Genomic DNA, 16,293 nt, shown 5'->3' with positions numbered 1-16,293 from the left:
CCCACCAGCTCATCTGGCAAGGGCCCCATCCAACCTGGCCTTGAACACCCCCAGGGATGGGGCACCCGCAGCTCCTCAAGGCAGCTGTGCCAGTGAAGGAGGAGCAGAGCACGTTTAAGCCCCTGGCAGAAGACCTGAGCTGAAATGATACGATGGAGGCAGTGGTACCTGTTATTTATGTGGGTGTGATGCATTTTCAGCTATTTCTTTTGAAATGTAAAGCAATGCTTTGATCTGGAGAGATGAACCCAGCTCCACTGAAACAAATAAATACACCAGGTAAAGACACTCAGTTTCTGAACCCAAAAGCATCCCATAATTGTTACTTACACTCAGGGAAGGGCCCTGCAGTCCACTGTCATCTGCTGTGGCCTTCAGCAGGCCCAGGTGCAGCCATGCCACACTAAGCTGCATTATGTGGTGTGGCTGCCGGCATCCCCTCACCTACAGCCATCCCTCGTTCCTACATTCTCCAACATTGCCATCATCTCGTTTCTGCTGCAAGATGCCATATCTCTGCTGACACAAAATCTCCAAAGAGCCCTTACTAGGCACTCACACGGCAGGTAACACAATAACTATGCCTAAAGCATGTGCGTGTGTGGGGATGTGTTCATTAACGTGCATTTAATTCTTCTATATTTAAAACAGCGCGCTGCTTAGCGCGGGAAGCCTGTGTCACTTTCCTCAATGAAGAGGAAGAAACATGACTGTCAAACTTGCTATTCATATTTCAGTTGACAACACACTGCCATAGGCTGTAGTTCTTATGAAGAACTTCTTTCTGAATTAATAAAGATTTGTGGAATCATAGAATTACCAAGGTTGGAAAAGATCACTCAGTCCAACCATCCACCTACCACCATGATTTCCCCATTAAACCATGTCCCTCAGTACAATGTTTCTTGAAGACCTCTGAGGACGGTGACCCAACCGCCTCTCTGGGCAGCTCATTCCAGCACCTGGCCACTCTTTAAGAGAAGGAACTTTGCTTATATCACTTTGCAACCTGAGTCTCACCTGGTACAAATTGAGGCCATTCCCTCTTGTCCTATTGCTAGTAACATGGGAGAAGAGGGCGAACTCCACTTCATCACAGCCTCCTTTCAGGTCAGCAGTGAGGTCTGCCCTGAGCCCCATACTGAACAATCCCAGCTCCTTCAGCGGTTCCCCATCAAACTTGTGCTCCAACCTCTCACCAGCTTGAGATTTACTGTGAGCCCAACCCCAGCTGCAAGCCCTGTGGGGCCTTAGTGGGCAACAACAGAATCCTTCTTGCACTTCTGACTATCACTACTGGGGGAGGTCTGAAGAATGAGCAGCGATTGCGATGTGGATGTAACTTCACTCAGAGCTACTGAAGTTGAGTGCTCTGGAATTTGGCACCACCCAAGGTGTTTGATGACCAAGGACAGCACCGCTGTGTTGGCAGCATGTGGCTCCATTGCTCCTGTGTGCTCCCTCCAGGTTGTCAGGCTGTGGCCATGCAGGTGGGCCCGAACACATGGTAGGCTGAGAAGATCTCATTGTGCTTTAGCATAAAATGAAGATGGGAGTGTAAAAGCTTTGTGTGTTTTGTTTTGTTTTGTTTTGTTTCCTGAGTATTCCTGTGACATTATTATGGTGTTAGGAAATTGGGTGCTGAGGCATTGGCACAGGCTGCCCAGGGAGTGGTGCAGTCACTGTCCCTGGAGATGTTCAAGAACCATGGAGATGTGGCACTGAGGGACGTGGTCAGATAAAGTTTGTAGTTATCATTAAATAGAGGAGGACATCTCTCTCCCTGCGAGATCTGTGGGATGTTATATTAGAGGGACTTGTAACTGTGAGCCAACCAGAGACACGACAATTGTCTCAACAAATACATCCTTTCCCCAGTTAAACACTTGACTGATGTGGGAATGGGACTGTGGGTGTCTCTGGACAGATCCTTCTATGCCGAGCCCAGCCTCTGTGTGTTTCTCTGTGCTGTTTAACATCCTGGATCTGATCCTTCCAAACTCCAAGGCTGCAAAATTGGCCAAACTCTTGCAAGTAAACAGAAGAAATTTGTTGCTAGTCTCTGCTTGGAAGTAGTAAGAAGAAACTTCCTGCAGATTCAGAAAAGCTGTTGATGTAGTCTACCTAGATTTCAGCAGGGCCTTTGACTCTGTCTCCCACGATGTGCCTCCTGGAGAAGCTGTCAGCCCGTGCCTTGAACAGGTACACTCTTTGCTGGGTAAAGAACTGTCTGGAGGGCTGGACCCAGGGTGTGAATGGAGTTAAATCCTGCTAGCAGCCAGTCATGAGTGGTGTTCCTCAGGTGTCAGTATTCAGGCCTGTCCTGTTTGGTATCATTATTGATGATCTGGATGAGGGCATTGAGTGCACCATCAATAAGTCTGCAGATGACACCAAGTTGGTGCTGGGTCCTGCACTTTGGCCACAACAACCCCAGGCAAAACTACAGGCTTGGGGCAGAAGGGCTGCAAGACTGTGTAGAAGAAATGGACTTGGGTATGTCAGCTGAACGTCAGCCAGCAGTGTGCCCAGGCATCCCAGCATAGTATCAGAAATGGTGTTGCCAGCAGGAGCCAAGGAAGTTATCATCCCTCTGTATTCAGTGATGGTCAGGCCACATCTCAAGTACTGTGTTCAGTTTTGATACCCTCAATACAAGAAAGACATGGGGGCCCTGTAGCATGTCCAGAGAAGGGCAGAGAAGCTGTGAGGTGTCTGGAGCACAAGTCTTATGGGGAACAGCTGAGGGAGCTGGGATTGTTCAGTCTGGAGAAGAGGAGGCTCAGGGGAGACCTTATTGCTCTCTATAACTCCCTGAAGGGAGGTTGTGGTGAGGTGGGGGTCAGCCTCCTCTCTCATGTAACTAGCAATAGGACAAGAGGGAATGGCCTCGTGTTGTGCCAGGGGAGATTCAGATTGGATAATAGGAAAAATTTCTTCTCTGAAAAGAGTGGTCAGATGCTGGAATGGGCTGCCCAAGGAGGTGGTGAACTTACTGTCCCTGGAAGTGTTCAACAAATGTTTAGATGTTGTACTGAGGGACGTGATTGAGTGGGGAAATATTGGTTGTAGGTGGACAGTTTGAGTGCCTTTTAGTCCTTCCCTATTTGTAGGAACTAGAAAGACTTATATTAACTTATGGTTACTCAAGCCCTCACTAGGTAAATAGAAGTGTCTTTGAGAGTGGGCAAACTAACAGAACTGGACAGAGAGATTTATTTCATGCTAAATCCAGCGGTTGGCTAAACCTGTACCCAGATAATAATGCAGGAGATAGGAAAGTTAAACTACTTTGTTCAAGGTATCTTACCTCATTCCATCACAAATCTGAAAGAATTTATAGATCTAGTTTCAGAACGCATATGAACAGCCCAACTCCAGTTGTTAAATCTTTTTCCCCACTGATTTCTTCTGAAATCCGTTTCAAACCATGCACATTTCTGCTGCGTATGGTGGGGGACAGAGGAAACAGACCCCGATTCTCAAGATCAAACAGCATCCAGTACAGAAGCTTCTCCTACAGTTTGTTCTTGCTTCATAGTACCTCCTAAGGGGCCTGGAAATCTGAGAAGATAAAGAAAGCTCACGGCACAGGGAGTTTACAGCAGCAGCAATTTCATTTTGGTATAAAGAGACTATCCTGAGGAAGATAAGCAATTTCTGACTGTGTTATTTTTCCCCATCAGAACAGACGTTAAAGCACAGATCTGTCTTGTAGCACAACAACCTAGCGAGGGCATTTCAGGTGACAGGGAATTAAAAAAGCATGAGAGAGTAAGGAGCATCTGAGTTTGTTGTGATGCTGGCGTGCTGGGGGTAACACATCTCTCACAAGCTATGTTGATGAATGTCTCTCTAAGCTCTCTTCGTGGACCTTTTTTCTCTTACCTTGAAGAAGTGATACAGCCTTGCTCAAAAAGCAAAGCTCGGTGAGACTGCCCAAAGGGACTTTCAAAAGCAACAGGCCACTAATCTGGACTTATACCTCCATATTGACTGGAAAGCAGGCTCCTATCTGACATAGGTGATCTGGAGGCACCAGCTTATTTTTAATAGCAATCTACCCTCTTGTTCTACAGCCAAGTAACAGCTCCAAGGAACCCCTTACCCTTGGACACACTTATACACACTTCAGCTCTCAGAGCTCCTCAAGCTCCAAAATCTTCCTGCTGATTGCTACAGCTAATGCTTTCCCTGCCCAGCTGTGTACATTCATTTCTCCACAACGCCACGTTTCTGGTTTGAGAAAAAAGAGATCATCCTTTCAGTTTAAAACAAGACAGCAAAGCAAATCATTAGTCAGGCTGTAAGCCACCTCTTCTGCTATGCGTGAAAAGCAGCAGCTGGAAGGGAGCGGTGCACCTGTGCTTCTTCCTTGTGCCACTGTCTGTGTGTCTGCAAAGTGTATTCTCAGCTGGGACTTGGGAGGAAGCACAGCTAGCTAAATATGAGTGTATCAACATCTGTACTTCCCTTTATCAACTATATGAGTGAGCTACTGGCTCACGATGGCATTGATAATTGCCATTTTTCAGTATTAAAACAACCTGATCGCCTGCACTGTTGGTCTGGAAAACAAGGAAAGCCCTCTCGTAGCATTAGCAGTCATGCTTTTGTTTTGATTACAGGTGGTTTAAGCCCCTCAGCCTAATCCTGTGGAATTATAAACCTGCAGAGATAACATGTCGCTAATACTACGTACTATAGCCGTAGGATCCACAGGGCGGTAAGCAGAGCCTAGTAACTTACAGTGGGTTCAGGCCTCATGTTTGGCACTTAAATTGCGATTGTACTGAGACCATGTAATGTTGCAAGCACGAATTTTTACCTGTATGTCACAATTCTGCTTAGAAGATGGAACCACAAGGATGTAGACTTTTTATACAAGACATCTGTTTCTTTTGCATTATCATGTATTAATAACTCCTATGTGGCCAACAAGAGTTGGCCCCAGTGGAACAGTATAGGTAACAACGTGAGCATGGTTTGGTTTAGAGCCAGAGGTTAGGAGAGTGGTGTTGGATGGATCATTGACTCATTGCTTGTTCGGTGAACCCGCACCAGCAGATGTCTTGTCAATAATAATTCTCTTGTCAATAATAACTGTTTACTGTACAAGGAAGCCTGACATACTGTTAGATATATTATCAATCCCTCAGTGCGTTACAGCTTATTACATTCTAATTGCAACGCAAAGACACATGATTTTAAAACAGGAGAGGGAATCCGGAGGGATGTTAATACTGAGACTTTTATTCTATTACTATGAAATCTGAATTTCCAGCTGTGCTCGGCATTTCACATTCATGCTTCCACACTTTGAAATGAGCAATGCTGCGAGTTTTTTGGAAGTTGTGTTCTTTTTCTGATTTTCTATTTCTGGGCATTTAGGTATTGCTGCTGAGTTTAAGGTCTCCAGACTTCCAGATGGGTTATCATTTCTATCTGCACTGTTCTCGTGCTTTATTCCTCCTGCAAAACAGGTGCATCTTCTGCTCAGCATGTCATATGTATTTCCTTTGGGAGAGTGGGTGGTTCTCGCATTAAAAAAAAAAGCGAAATAAAAACTCTTAAGCTCTATAAAAGAAAAACAAATTCAGCAGAAAAGGAAAAAAAACAAAGAAATCCAGCACAGCGGAGTGCTGTGCTCTGCTAAAATAATGCACTTCTTTCCGACACTCCTGAAGTCTGCGACAATGTCTTTGCGTTCCTCCCCCACCTCACAACAGCGTTTCTTAAACCTGACTGAACAATTTAACAAGGCAACTTTTAACCACCTGCTGTTTGGCTCTCGGATTATATTTCAAATATGGTATTAAATTATCAACACAAAACTAACCTCAAATCTGTAACCACTAATTTTAGTTTCCCTACAGTCATCATGGCCTCAAGAGAAGGAAGTTTTGTAGAATCATAGAATGGTCTGGGTTGAAAAGGACCACAATGATCATCTGGTTTCAACCCCCGACTATGTGCAGGGTCGCCAACCACCAGACCAGGCTGCCCAGAGCCACATCCAGCCTGGCCTTGAATGCCTCCAGGGATGGGGCATCCACAGCCTCCTTGGGCAACCTGTTCAGTGCGTCACCACCCTCTGTGTGAAAAACTTCCTCCTGATATCCAACCTAAACCTCCCCTTTCTCAGTTTAAGACCATTCCCCCTTGTCCTATCATGATCCACCCTTGTAAACAGCAATTCCTGCTCCTGTTTATACGCTCCCTTCAAGTACTGGAAGGCTACAGTGATGTCCCTCCAGAGCCTTCTCTTCTACAAGCTAAACAATCCCAGTTCCTTCAACCTTTCTTCATAGTAGAGGTGCTCCAGCCCTCTGATCATCTTTGTGGCCCTCCTCTGGACCTGCACAAGAGCTCCGTGTCTTTCTTCTGCTGCGGGCCCCAGGCCTGGATGCAGTACTGCAGATGGGGCATGACAAGAGCTGAGTAGAGGGGGACAATCACCTCCCTCTTCCTGCTGGCCACCCCCTTTTCAATGCAGCCCAGAACACAGTTGGCTTTCCGGGCTGCAAGTGCACACTGCTGGCTCATGTCCAGCTTCTCATCCACCAGGACCTCCAAGTCCTCCTCTGCGGGGCTGCTTTCAATGGGTTCTTTGCCCATTCTGTATAAACACCAGGGATTGCCCTGGCCCAAGTGCAACACCTTGTACTTGGCCTTGGTGAACCTCATTATGTTTACATGGGCTCACTTCTCCAGTCTGTTCAGGTCCCTCTGGAAGGTTTATCAACCTGAAAAAAAAACCAACACAAACACAATCCAACCGAAGCCCCAGAGCACTGACACAAGCTGCACAGAGAGGCTGCGAGCCTCCTTCTCTGGAGGCGTTCAAAGACAGGTTTGGATGCTTTCCTGTGCAACCTGCTGTAGGGAACCTGCTTCAGCAGGAGGTTGGGCTAAATGGTCACAAAAGGTCCCTGCAACTCTGTGAAGCTACACGCACTTTTCTACAAGCTGATAATTCATCTACAAACACATCAGGCACTCAGACATGGCACAACCCTCTGTGTAAGAGAGCACATGCTGAGTGCTGCCGAGCAAAGCTGAAACTCACACAGGTCAGAAAGGGACAGTGCTTGCAGCAGGACTTGCCACTTCACTGATATCTTTCTTTACAATTGGCAGAACTTGGGCTCCACCAAGAATTGCCTCATAGTTTGTTTGCAGGCTTGAAGCTGTGCCTTTCGGTAGCTTTCAGTAAGACTTTTACAACAAAACTAACATGATAAAACCCAGATGTGCCTTACCTTCCCCTTGTCCTGCTCTATTGCAGCCCATGGGATCGGAGCGGACGGAGATGCGCAAGCGGCAGATGGCAGCAACTCAGGAGACTCCGGGCACGGCGCAGGCTCAGCACAACATGGGGAACCGCGGGCCCAACGCCTGCTGCTTCTGCTGGTGCTGCTGCTGCAGCTGCTCCTGGTACGGCCCTTACCCAGCACAGAAGGGGAGGGAGGTAACAGCCAGCATGCGGGACAGCAGAAGGCAAAAAGCTGTCTGGAGTATTCAGCAAGGCTGCGACTAGGAGACACGTGTGCACTGATTTCTGCTGCAGTGCATTGTTTGCCACAGAAATAACATACACATACATATTTAATCTCTGTATAGTAGGATAAGTAGGAAAGCATTTTAAGAGGTGTTTTAGTCCTTGCCTTAGCTTTTCTCTAAGCTTTGCAGGTGCACACGCAAGTGATCACCTTCTTCACTAAGCCCCAGCAACACACTCCACTGAAGTTAGAACAACAACAACAACAAAAAGGCAGTAAGAACATTAAGGGTTTGGTGAAGTACACTCATATACCTCCTTTTACAAATCCATATCATACTCCCTCTGTTTTCATCCTCCCTCTGCTTACCCTTGTTAGCAAGCATCTGAGGCTGATTCAATTTCTATAGCCATTTACCCTTAGACAAAAGGCTGTGGTAACTGGTGGCCCTCTGCTCAGGGAAATCCTTGCTTTTCGTTGTTTAAATTAGTACTTGGGGTCAGAGCTTAGAACCTTGAATTGCTATATCACCTACTAAACAAACACTTCGTGTATATAATGCACTAATACTGGATCTCCTCCTTGAACCTTGAGCTTCATCGGGACTCCCACTAAAAAGCAATATCAGACCGTGTAACAGTTCTAGATGGAGGACTGGGCCTTAGAAGGAGCACAGATTACTACAGGGAATTAAGAGCATGTGTAAAGATGCATAAGTCAGAAAGATAATAGCCAAGTGTCTGGCACTGCTTCTTTGCTGCAAAGGCATGCAGATCTGTAGTCGTTAATTAGCGGTGTCAGCTCACAGCACCTGCAAGTCATATGAAGCTAACCCTTGGGATCAGAGAGGTGTTCAGTGCTCACCTTAAGTAAACAGTGGAGCAGAACATATTTTCAAAGAACTCCTATTACAAGCTGTTGAAGAGGAAAAATTATCAGGGAAGAAATCAAGAGAGGAAGAGAAGTCACTAGACTCCTTAAAGAACAATTTGTCCGCCTTCACTCTCGCATCAGCTCCAGTTTATTTCATTTAAAATTCAAGCAAAGCTTGCCATACTCTAAAGTCCTGTTCCTGTTTGCATTATTAATTAGTAGTATTAATTAGACCAGAATTTGCACTGAAATAAAGAAAAAAATTCTAAGCCATAAGAGTTAAACCAAACCGCTGACAGCACGCTGAGTGTTCCTTGTAAGCGCAGCATCCACCAGATGAACAAAAGGCTTCTTTTCTTGCAGGATGCCAAGGACTCTGGCTCTTTCCTACAAAGCAATGCAGTAGGTGCTCAGAGGTAAACTATGGTGATGTTGAGGCAGAAATACAGCGCTGGTCAGGATCAGAGTTTGCTTCCTTGCAGAACGGTGCCTATACTCAACCATCACCATACAAACATCAGTGTCATCTGAACAGTTGTCCAGTGCAATCTCACGTGGGTCATCTGGGACCTGCATTATAACACTTGCAAATATACTTGTATATAAGGAAAGAAACCCCATACGTTTACCTATGAAGTCAGAGTATATAAAACTTGCATTTTTGTCTTTGAAATTATTGATAAGCATTTTATTTTTATTTAACGTTTTACCTGATATCCCTGAGGATGCTGATTATCTGTGCACTTCACTAGGCTAACAATTCAAAGAAAGCAATTTACTCAATAGATGGAATTAAATTACCCAAACTTCACAATGCTGAAAACTCTTACTTGCACTTCAGAATAAAATCAGAAACCAATACAGGCTCCAAAAGAGAGTCACTCAATTTGTCTTTAAAATAATCTCTGATTTCTTTGAGAACAATTGTTTTCTAGTAGCAAGAAATGCAAAACAAACCATAATTAAGCTATTTTTATTCCCTGTTCATAAAGCCTTTCCTCTAAATAGCTTGAGCACTTTGAACAGAAAAATTATGAATAGGAATAAAAATAACAGTCCGCATGAGTCATGCAGCTGATCTGCAGAACAGCCAATACCCAGCATACGCTTAATAGTAGATTTAGAAACGGTGAAACAAGTCTCTCAGCCAGATTCCCACAGGCCATGTTCACTCTGCAGCTAAAACTGAAGCCTCCAGCACGTGACACTTTGGAAACCTGAGAATACGCATTTTGACTCTTAGCTCTGTTAACCCATATGTTTCTAGGAAATGAGGTAACCTGCAAGGGCATCTTGTGAGGCACCGCATGACCTCTGAAGGAAACTTATTTCTTTGGGGCTTATTTGTCTTCTTCCCCTTTCTGTTGGATAGGTTTGTCCCCCTCAGTCTAAAAACAACTCTGGCAAGCACATCAATTCTTGTGTGAGGAATGCATACCACTTCTCTTATTTAAAAAGGCCAGAACCACTGGTAAAAAGCGTATTAAAAGACTGAATCCTGCAGACACACAAATTATATAGAAAAGCACTAACAGGCTTTATTAAGTATTTTCTCCAGTAGTTCATTGATTCCAATGCATGGTTCGGATGTTGCTGAGAAAAGATGTGCTTGCGATAGGAAACATGCATGCTCAAAAACCTCGCAACAGGAAAATTTCCCTACCTCTTCAATGCATGGCAAAGAGAAAAGCTTTTCTCTCCTCTATTGCCAAACCTCCAGCCACTCTTCTCAAGCCTTAAAATATTACCACTCTCCATCCCCCCATCAGGTCCCTGCAGATGATGGATCACCAGTGGAGAGAGCAAGAGAAGGAATAAGTGTTACCACTTATAGTAAGGCTGCAAATAAGACAAAGCCAAGAGCTTAAGAAAGCAAAAAAAGAAGAAGAATTGGTTGGTTTAACCAAAACAGTTGCTAGAGACAAATGAGATTCTTAGAGATTAAAGCAAACTGTTACGCTGAAGAAAAGAAAGCAACAAATGAAGAAATGGAGTTTGGTATTTTCCTAAACTCTACTGCTTTATCTCAGCTGAAGCACAATCTTCATATAAATTACTGGTTGTAAATCACTGGGATGTTTTCTTCTTGACAAATTGTAAGCAGCTTTACAGATTATGAGAGCGTATGCGTGCACATGTGCACTTCTCACTGAACTGCAATAATCTCAGAATTCAGTCCCCATTTGCTGAAAGGAGACATGCTGAAAGCCAGCATCAAAAGAATCATCAGCAAAGAAAAGAGAACACTCAAGTTTAAGTGACCTGAAATGATTGCAGTAAGGGTAACTTGGGTAAAAACAACAATACAGTATAATAAACCTCAGTGGAGTACACACAGACTTCCTTGCAGACACAGGTTACTTTCTATCCAAGGACATTCCTGATATTGTATAGTTCTGCTGCATGAAAGTGCTAAGCTTACACAACTGAAGAGCTACATCAGAGTATAACTATGGCTACTGTTAGAATCATAGAATTGTTCAGGTTGGAAAAGATCTTAAAGATCACTAAGTCCAACCACAACCAAACCATACTACCGTAACTCTAACAACCCTCTGCTAAATCATGTCCCTGAGCATCACATCCAGAAGGCTTCTAAACACATGCAGGGATGGTGACTCAACCACCTCCCTGGGGAGCCTATTCCAGTGCTTAACCACCTTTTCTGTAAAGAAGTTTTTCTTGATATCCAACCTAAACTTACCCTGGCACAACTTAAGGCCATTTCCTCTCATCCTGTCACCTGTAACCAGTCAATCCTTCCCTTCATAAAACTGACAAAACTTTCGCTTGCTACCTTGCAGTCTTACTGTTAGAAACCAGGAAGAAGAGAGAGCAAGGAGAACATCCCATGAACTCCAAGCAGAGGGTATTCCGAACTGTGAGGAAAGGTATGGCTTTTATTGCGTGCTCTGTCAAACAAGAAACGAAACAAAAATTCAAATCTTACTAAATAATTAAAATTAATTATCTGACATATGCAAATAAATGGCAAATGGATAATAATAAAGCTGAATTTGCAAGTCATCCATCTCTTGCCCCTCAAAGAACCAAGAGCCTGATCTATAACCTTTCATTGTATTTCTATGCAGCGTGTAATCACATTCCAATTTTCAATGCTGTCAAATAAAAAAAAAACAAAACAGACATAGAAAATCACAGAATGGTCTGGGTTGGAATGGACCTCAAGGATCATCAGACTCCAACACCCCTACCACAGGCAGGACTGCCAACCTCCACTCTTAATACTAGACCAGGCTTCCCAGGGCCTCATCCAACCAGGCCTCGGACAACTCCAAGGACGGGGCACCCACAGCCTCTCTGGGCAGCCTGACTGTAAAAACAAAGTTAAGCTTTTTCCCACTCACTTAATACATAACTGGGGCTAACTGGCAGAGCTCGGCCTTAGAAAAGGAATGAAGGAGCTCAGATACTCTCAAGAATCAGGCATTTGTATCTTAAGAGTTGCCCAAGCAGGTAGGAGGAGCTGTGAAGCTGAAGTAAACAAGAGGGTGTCTGTTGTGGTATTTGGATTGCTGCTTCTTTTTTACATATTTTCATTCATTTTGTAACACAATGATTCAATGAGGACTATTAGGAATAAGGAAAAGCTTAATTGTTGCAAACGGGTTTCTTTACTGTAATTACTCTGAGCAGTAAAGCACAATTTCTTCACCAACATACAGGCAATCATCTTACCAAAAACGAATCTATTTACTGCAGTTTGCACTTGGGCAGTTCCAGTGAGGACTAAGGATGTTCGTGAACTTTGCATTTTTGTTCCATCATGATGGCAGATGCCTTCTATCAGATGAAAACAGTCTAAGTAACAATTGTTCGCTTCTCTCTTGTCCTCCTACCTCCACAGCCCCGCTCCTACTCTTGAAGAAGTGAATGCTTGGGCTCAGTCATTTGACAAGTTGATGCTTACGCCAGCTGGTCGAAATGCTTTTCGTGAATTTCTACGAACAGAATTCAGTGAAGAAAACATGCTTTTCTGGATGGCCTGTGAGGAACTGAAACAGGAATCCAACAAAAGTGTCATCGAAGAAAAAGCAAGATTGATTTATGAAGATTATATTTCTATCCTTTCTCCAAAGGAGGTATATTACTTTCCTCATTTTTTTTTGATGCTGTTTTGCATGGTTGACGTGTTTAAAGCTAGAAGAATACCCAGGGAAAACTCTTTCCCCTACATTCCACCATTAAGATGTAGAGATTTAGGGGTAGAAGACAAACTCAGCACTGAGGTGAGATGGTCGGAACTACTTTCACTGTAAGAAAATTCTTCCTACACTGCTTTGGGATGCTGATGTGAAGGCTTCAGTCTGAGGCACAGAATCAGAATATCCTGATTTGGGAGGGACCCATAAAGATCATGAAGTTCAACACAGAGATGAAGGTTTTATCCTTGCTCAACTTAAATTCTATTTGTTGGATGAACCAGTGGGGTTTGCTTTTGCAGTGCACGTAGATCAGGTCTCCAAAAGCACAGTAGCAACAAATTAAGTGTTGTTTGCACAGCACAAACTGCCTCTGTGCAAAGAGCAGCTCTCCAAATATGGCACACAGCAAAAACACTACCTTGAAAATTCTTCAAACCTACCCGTCACTTTGCTGGTAAAAAAAAAGCCCCAAGTTTCAAACACGTCTCGGTTCATAATTTGAGTATAATTCTACAAGAAGGCAGGAGGAATTTTAAGCTTTCTTATATTCTTGCAAAATTTCCACACTTCATTATTTGTGGTGCAAAGTGCAGGCAGATAAAAACGCTGTTTAAATCTAGTCAGTCCGTTCTAGTAATGCTAACACCTTTCCACAGACTGGTGCTCTAAGGAAAAAGAAATAAAACATCACTTGAATGCTGTATGGAATCGTTGTATAGTTATGCCTGTGGTCCACATCAATTCACCATGCTTTTTAAGATAGGGATTTGATTAAGCACCAGCTTCCCAGGTTCCAGTTTCTGTCTGTGTCATCCTGCTTATTCCAAATTCAGTCTCTTTGGCACAGCACTACTTCCCAAGGAAACCAGCTGTCACAAAACATTACAAACCCTCTCTACTACAGAGCAGGAAGTCGGTCTGGAAATAATCTTCCAGACCTTCAGGTTTTACTGCCAATGGGGTTGCAGGCGGCCTTGTTCAAAGTAACGCTGCTTCCATGAGAAAGCTTCTCTGATGATAATCAACAGGTTTTTATTGCCAAATTCCAACACAGTCATTCTTGGTGTAAATATACACATACCTGACAGTCCTTATACTCTTGAAGGACACCAACTGGAACTATTAAAAAATACATTTTTTTAAGCCAACAGAACAAAAAGCAAACAAAGAAACCAGCTACTGTACACCATTATTACTTACGTAACTCTTTATTTTAACACGCAGGTCAGCTTGGACTCCAGAGTAAGGGAAGTGATTAACCGAAATATGCTGGAACCCTCACAACATACCTTCGATGACGCACAGCTTCAAATCTATACCTTAATGCACAGAGACTCCTACCCACGGTTCATGAACTCTTCTATCTATAAGGACTTGCTTCGGTCCTTATCTGAAAAATCCATTGAAGCGTAGGATTCCTTTTTTTCTTATATTGTATTTATTTTAAAACAAATGGGACTCTGGGCTACCCCGATCAGCAGGGGATTTAGTATTCATTTACCTGAAAACAACTCAGGCACGTTTTACTACCAACTGACTGCTTGGAACCCGCACAAGGCTCTGATATGGTCAGCTAACTACAGTTTCTGATCAAATCAAGTATTACTTTGCAGAAGAGAATGAGGAACAAACATTTATGTTCAAAAAACAAAGCAGTATTTTTTACATTGCAGCATACAACTCGGACACAAGTCTCTTATAATGTATATCTGAAGCATGAGAACTAACTTTAAGTGGACTGTCACAGTTTTCTTGAAAGTCAAACCAGTTGCTCCATTGCACTATGACCAAAGTACAAACAGTTGTACCGTTACTCTCTGGGTTACGTGAGACCAAGTTTCACCTCCTGTATGAGTTGTGCTCAGCACAGGTACACCCCACTTGTGTTATCTGATGCGTACACAGTGTGTGATAATGGAAATCAGTATGGCGATCTCAAGTTTCTGAAAACTTATTGTTGAAATAATTAATGCTGCCTATAAAAACATTTTGCTGAAAAAAAAATTTGTTCTTTTACTACTGGAGTCCGCTGAGAGCATTTTTAAGTTCATGTTGTTCATGTTTATAATGTCCAGCTATTTACTTAGTAGGAAGAAGAGTCTGGGGATTGAAATTCTCCAATAAAGCACAGCTCTCACATATTTTTGTCTTCCCACTGTAGGTAGGTGTAAAAAGCATTTCACTGTTTGTTCCTGAAAGAGTGGCACTATCAGCCATCTCAGTTTTGTACATATTAATTTGACAGCTTGTAAGGTTTAGGTAACAAATACCTGTTCCTTACATTGACAAAAGATGGAAGCCAGAACTATTTTATTCCACGGCACTTTTTCTGACTGTCCAAAAGAAAAGCAATGGCTTTAACAACAAATAAACTTAAATTCATTACACTTCACCCAAGGCATTACACTACCCCTAATTCTAGCACCATGAAAAGAATGAAAAAAGCACTTTCAGAAAAAGAAATGGGAACAGGAAAGCAGAATTTAGGATATTAATTTGCTCAGTGCACTAGGTAGGAGACGTGACCTCCCCTGACTGCATTCACATTATCAAACAAATAAGGAGCTTTTTCATTGCAGGAGAAGACCTAATGCAAGGTAAGTTTACAATAGCTGTGGACTAGTTTCTCCAGTCTTCTTCTAAAAATGAAACACAATTCAACACACCAGCTTAAAAACAACAAGAAGAACCCATAAAACCAACCAGCTTGAAAACTGGAAAGCAAAGTACTTTTCTTCTCTAGAACAACAGTGGATGACCTGGAGCACCAAGTCAAGGGGAATTCCTTCTATCTACTACTACTGCAGACACGCCACTGCTTCATGTATGAACGCGTGTTCTCTCAACTGACTTTGGCATATCCCAAAGCGCTACCAGTATAATCTCGGTTATATAAAGTATAGCATGATAGGCTACGAAGGAACAAACTGGACCTGTTGGTAAGGCAGTATTCAGGGGAGCTTGCAGTCAAATTGAGAATACCATCGGTGCTGTTTTAATCAGACTGGGTAATGCTGCTCTAAAACTCTAGGCTGACAAAGTAAGTTTAACTAGGTCAGATTCTGCTTGCTGGAAAGATCAGATACACACATCAAAAAAAAAAGTTCAAAGTGTGTCACTTCACTGAAATGGACTGTTTTGCTTCTTTTAAGTTATCTCCCTTCCCTGCAAAGATACCTCATTAAAAGCTGGAAGACAGATGGAACGCTCATGCTTTATAGTAGACAATGCATTCTATTATCCCGTGGGAAAAAAAAGATATGCTGAAATTAAAGGGGAGACAAAACGATACTGGATTGGGCAGTTCTATGGCTAACATGAGAGTACTAAAAGAAAAAGTAGCTATTTCTAAACTTCTTCTCCACATCCAAATAATTAAAATACTCGAGGCAATTTTCATTTTATTTCTGCATTACAGTGAGCCGATATTTGCAATGCTCATCTTTCTTGGAAAACCTTACACTTTAATGCTGCGTTTTAGGTTTAAGCTCACATTCAGTACTGGTCCCTAAGTACCCTGAGAGCATCTCATACAAAATACTTCTCCCTTAAACATCTCATACAACATACTTCTCCCTTAAACAACATTATTGTGAGGCTGTTTAATGCTGGATTTAATTGAAGGAAAAAGAAAAAAAATGAAAAAAACGTTAAAAAAAAGCAAAACAAAACTCACACAGAAGACAAGTTTTTAACTGTACTTCATTATGACGTACTTGTTAATTATGCACAAATCTTTTCCATAGTGAACG

General features: G+C 42.9%; 1 protein-coding gene across 6 annotated transcripts in view; it reads left to right on the top strand.

Moving 5' to 3' along the window:
- RGS20 (regulator of G protein signaling 20) overlaps positions 1–14,557 on the top strand; it is a 33,029-nt gene extending 18,472 nt beyond the window's left edge. For 5 of the 6 annotated variants that reach the window (XM_072327256.1, XM_072327260.1, XM_072327258.1 and 2 more), the window contains 4 exons: positions 7,289–7,437; positions 11,180–11,266; positions 12,244–12,478; positions 13,766–14,557. In XM_072327256.1, coding sequence (XP_072183357.1) covers positions 7,289–7,437; positions 11,180–11,266; positions 12,244–12,478; positions 13,766–13,954 — 660 coding nt within the window. In that variant the 3' untranslated portion in view covers positions 13,955–14,557. Of the gene's footprint in view, positions 1–5,410; positions 5,484–7,288; positions 7,438–11,179; positions 11,267–12,243; positions 12,479–13,765 lie in introns of those variants that run through there. The other variant, XM_072327262.1, reaches the window with a different exon arrangement.
- Positions 14,558–16,293: the final 1,736 nt, after the last annotated feature.

Source organism: Excalfactoria chinensis, chromosome 2, assembly GCF_039878825.1.
Source record: "Excalfactoria chinensis isolate bCotChi1 chromosome 2, bCotChi1.hap2, whole genome shotgun sequence".
Classification (NCBI taxonomy): Eukaryota; Metazoa; Chordata; class Aves; order Galliformes; family Phasianidae; genus Excalfactoria; species Excalfactoria chinensis.
This window is presented reverse-complemented; position numbering and strand designations above follow the sequence as displayed.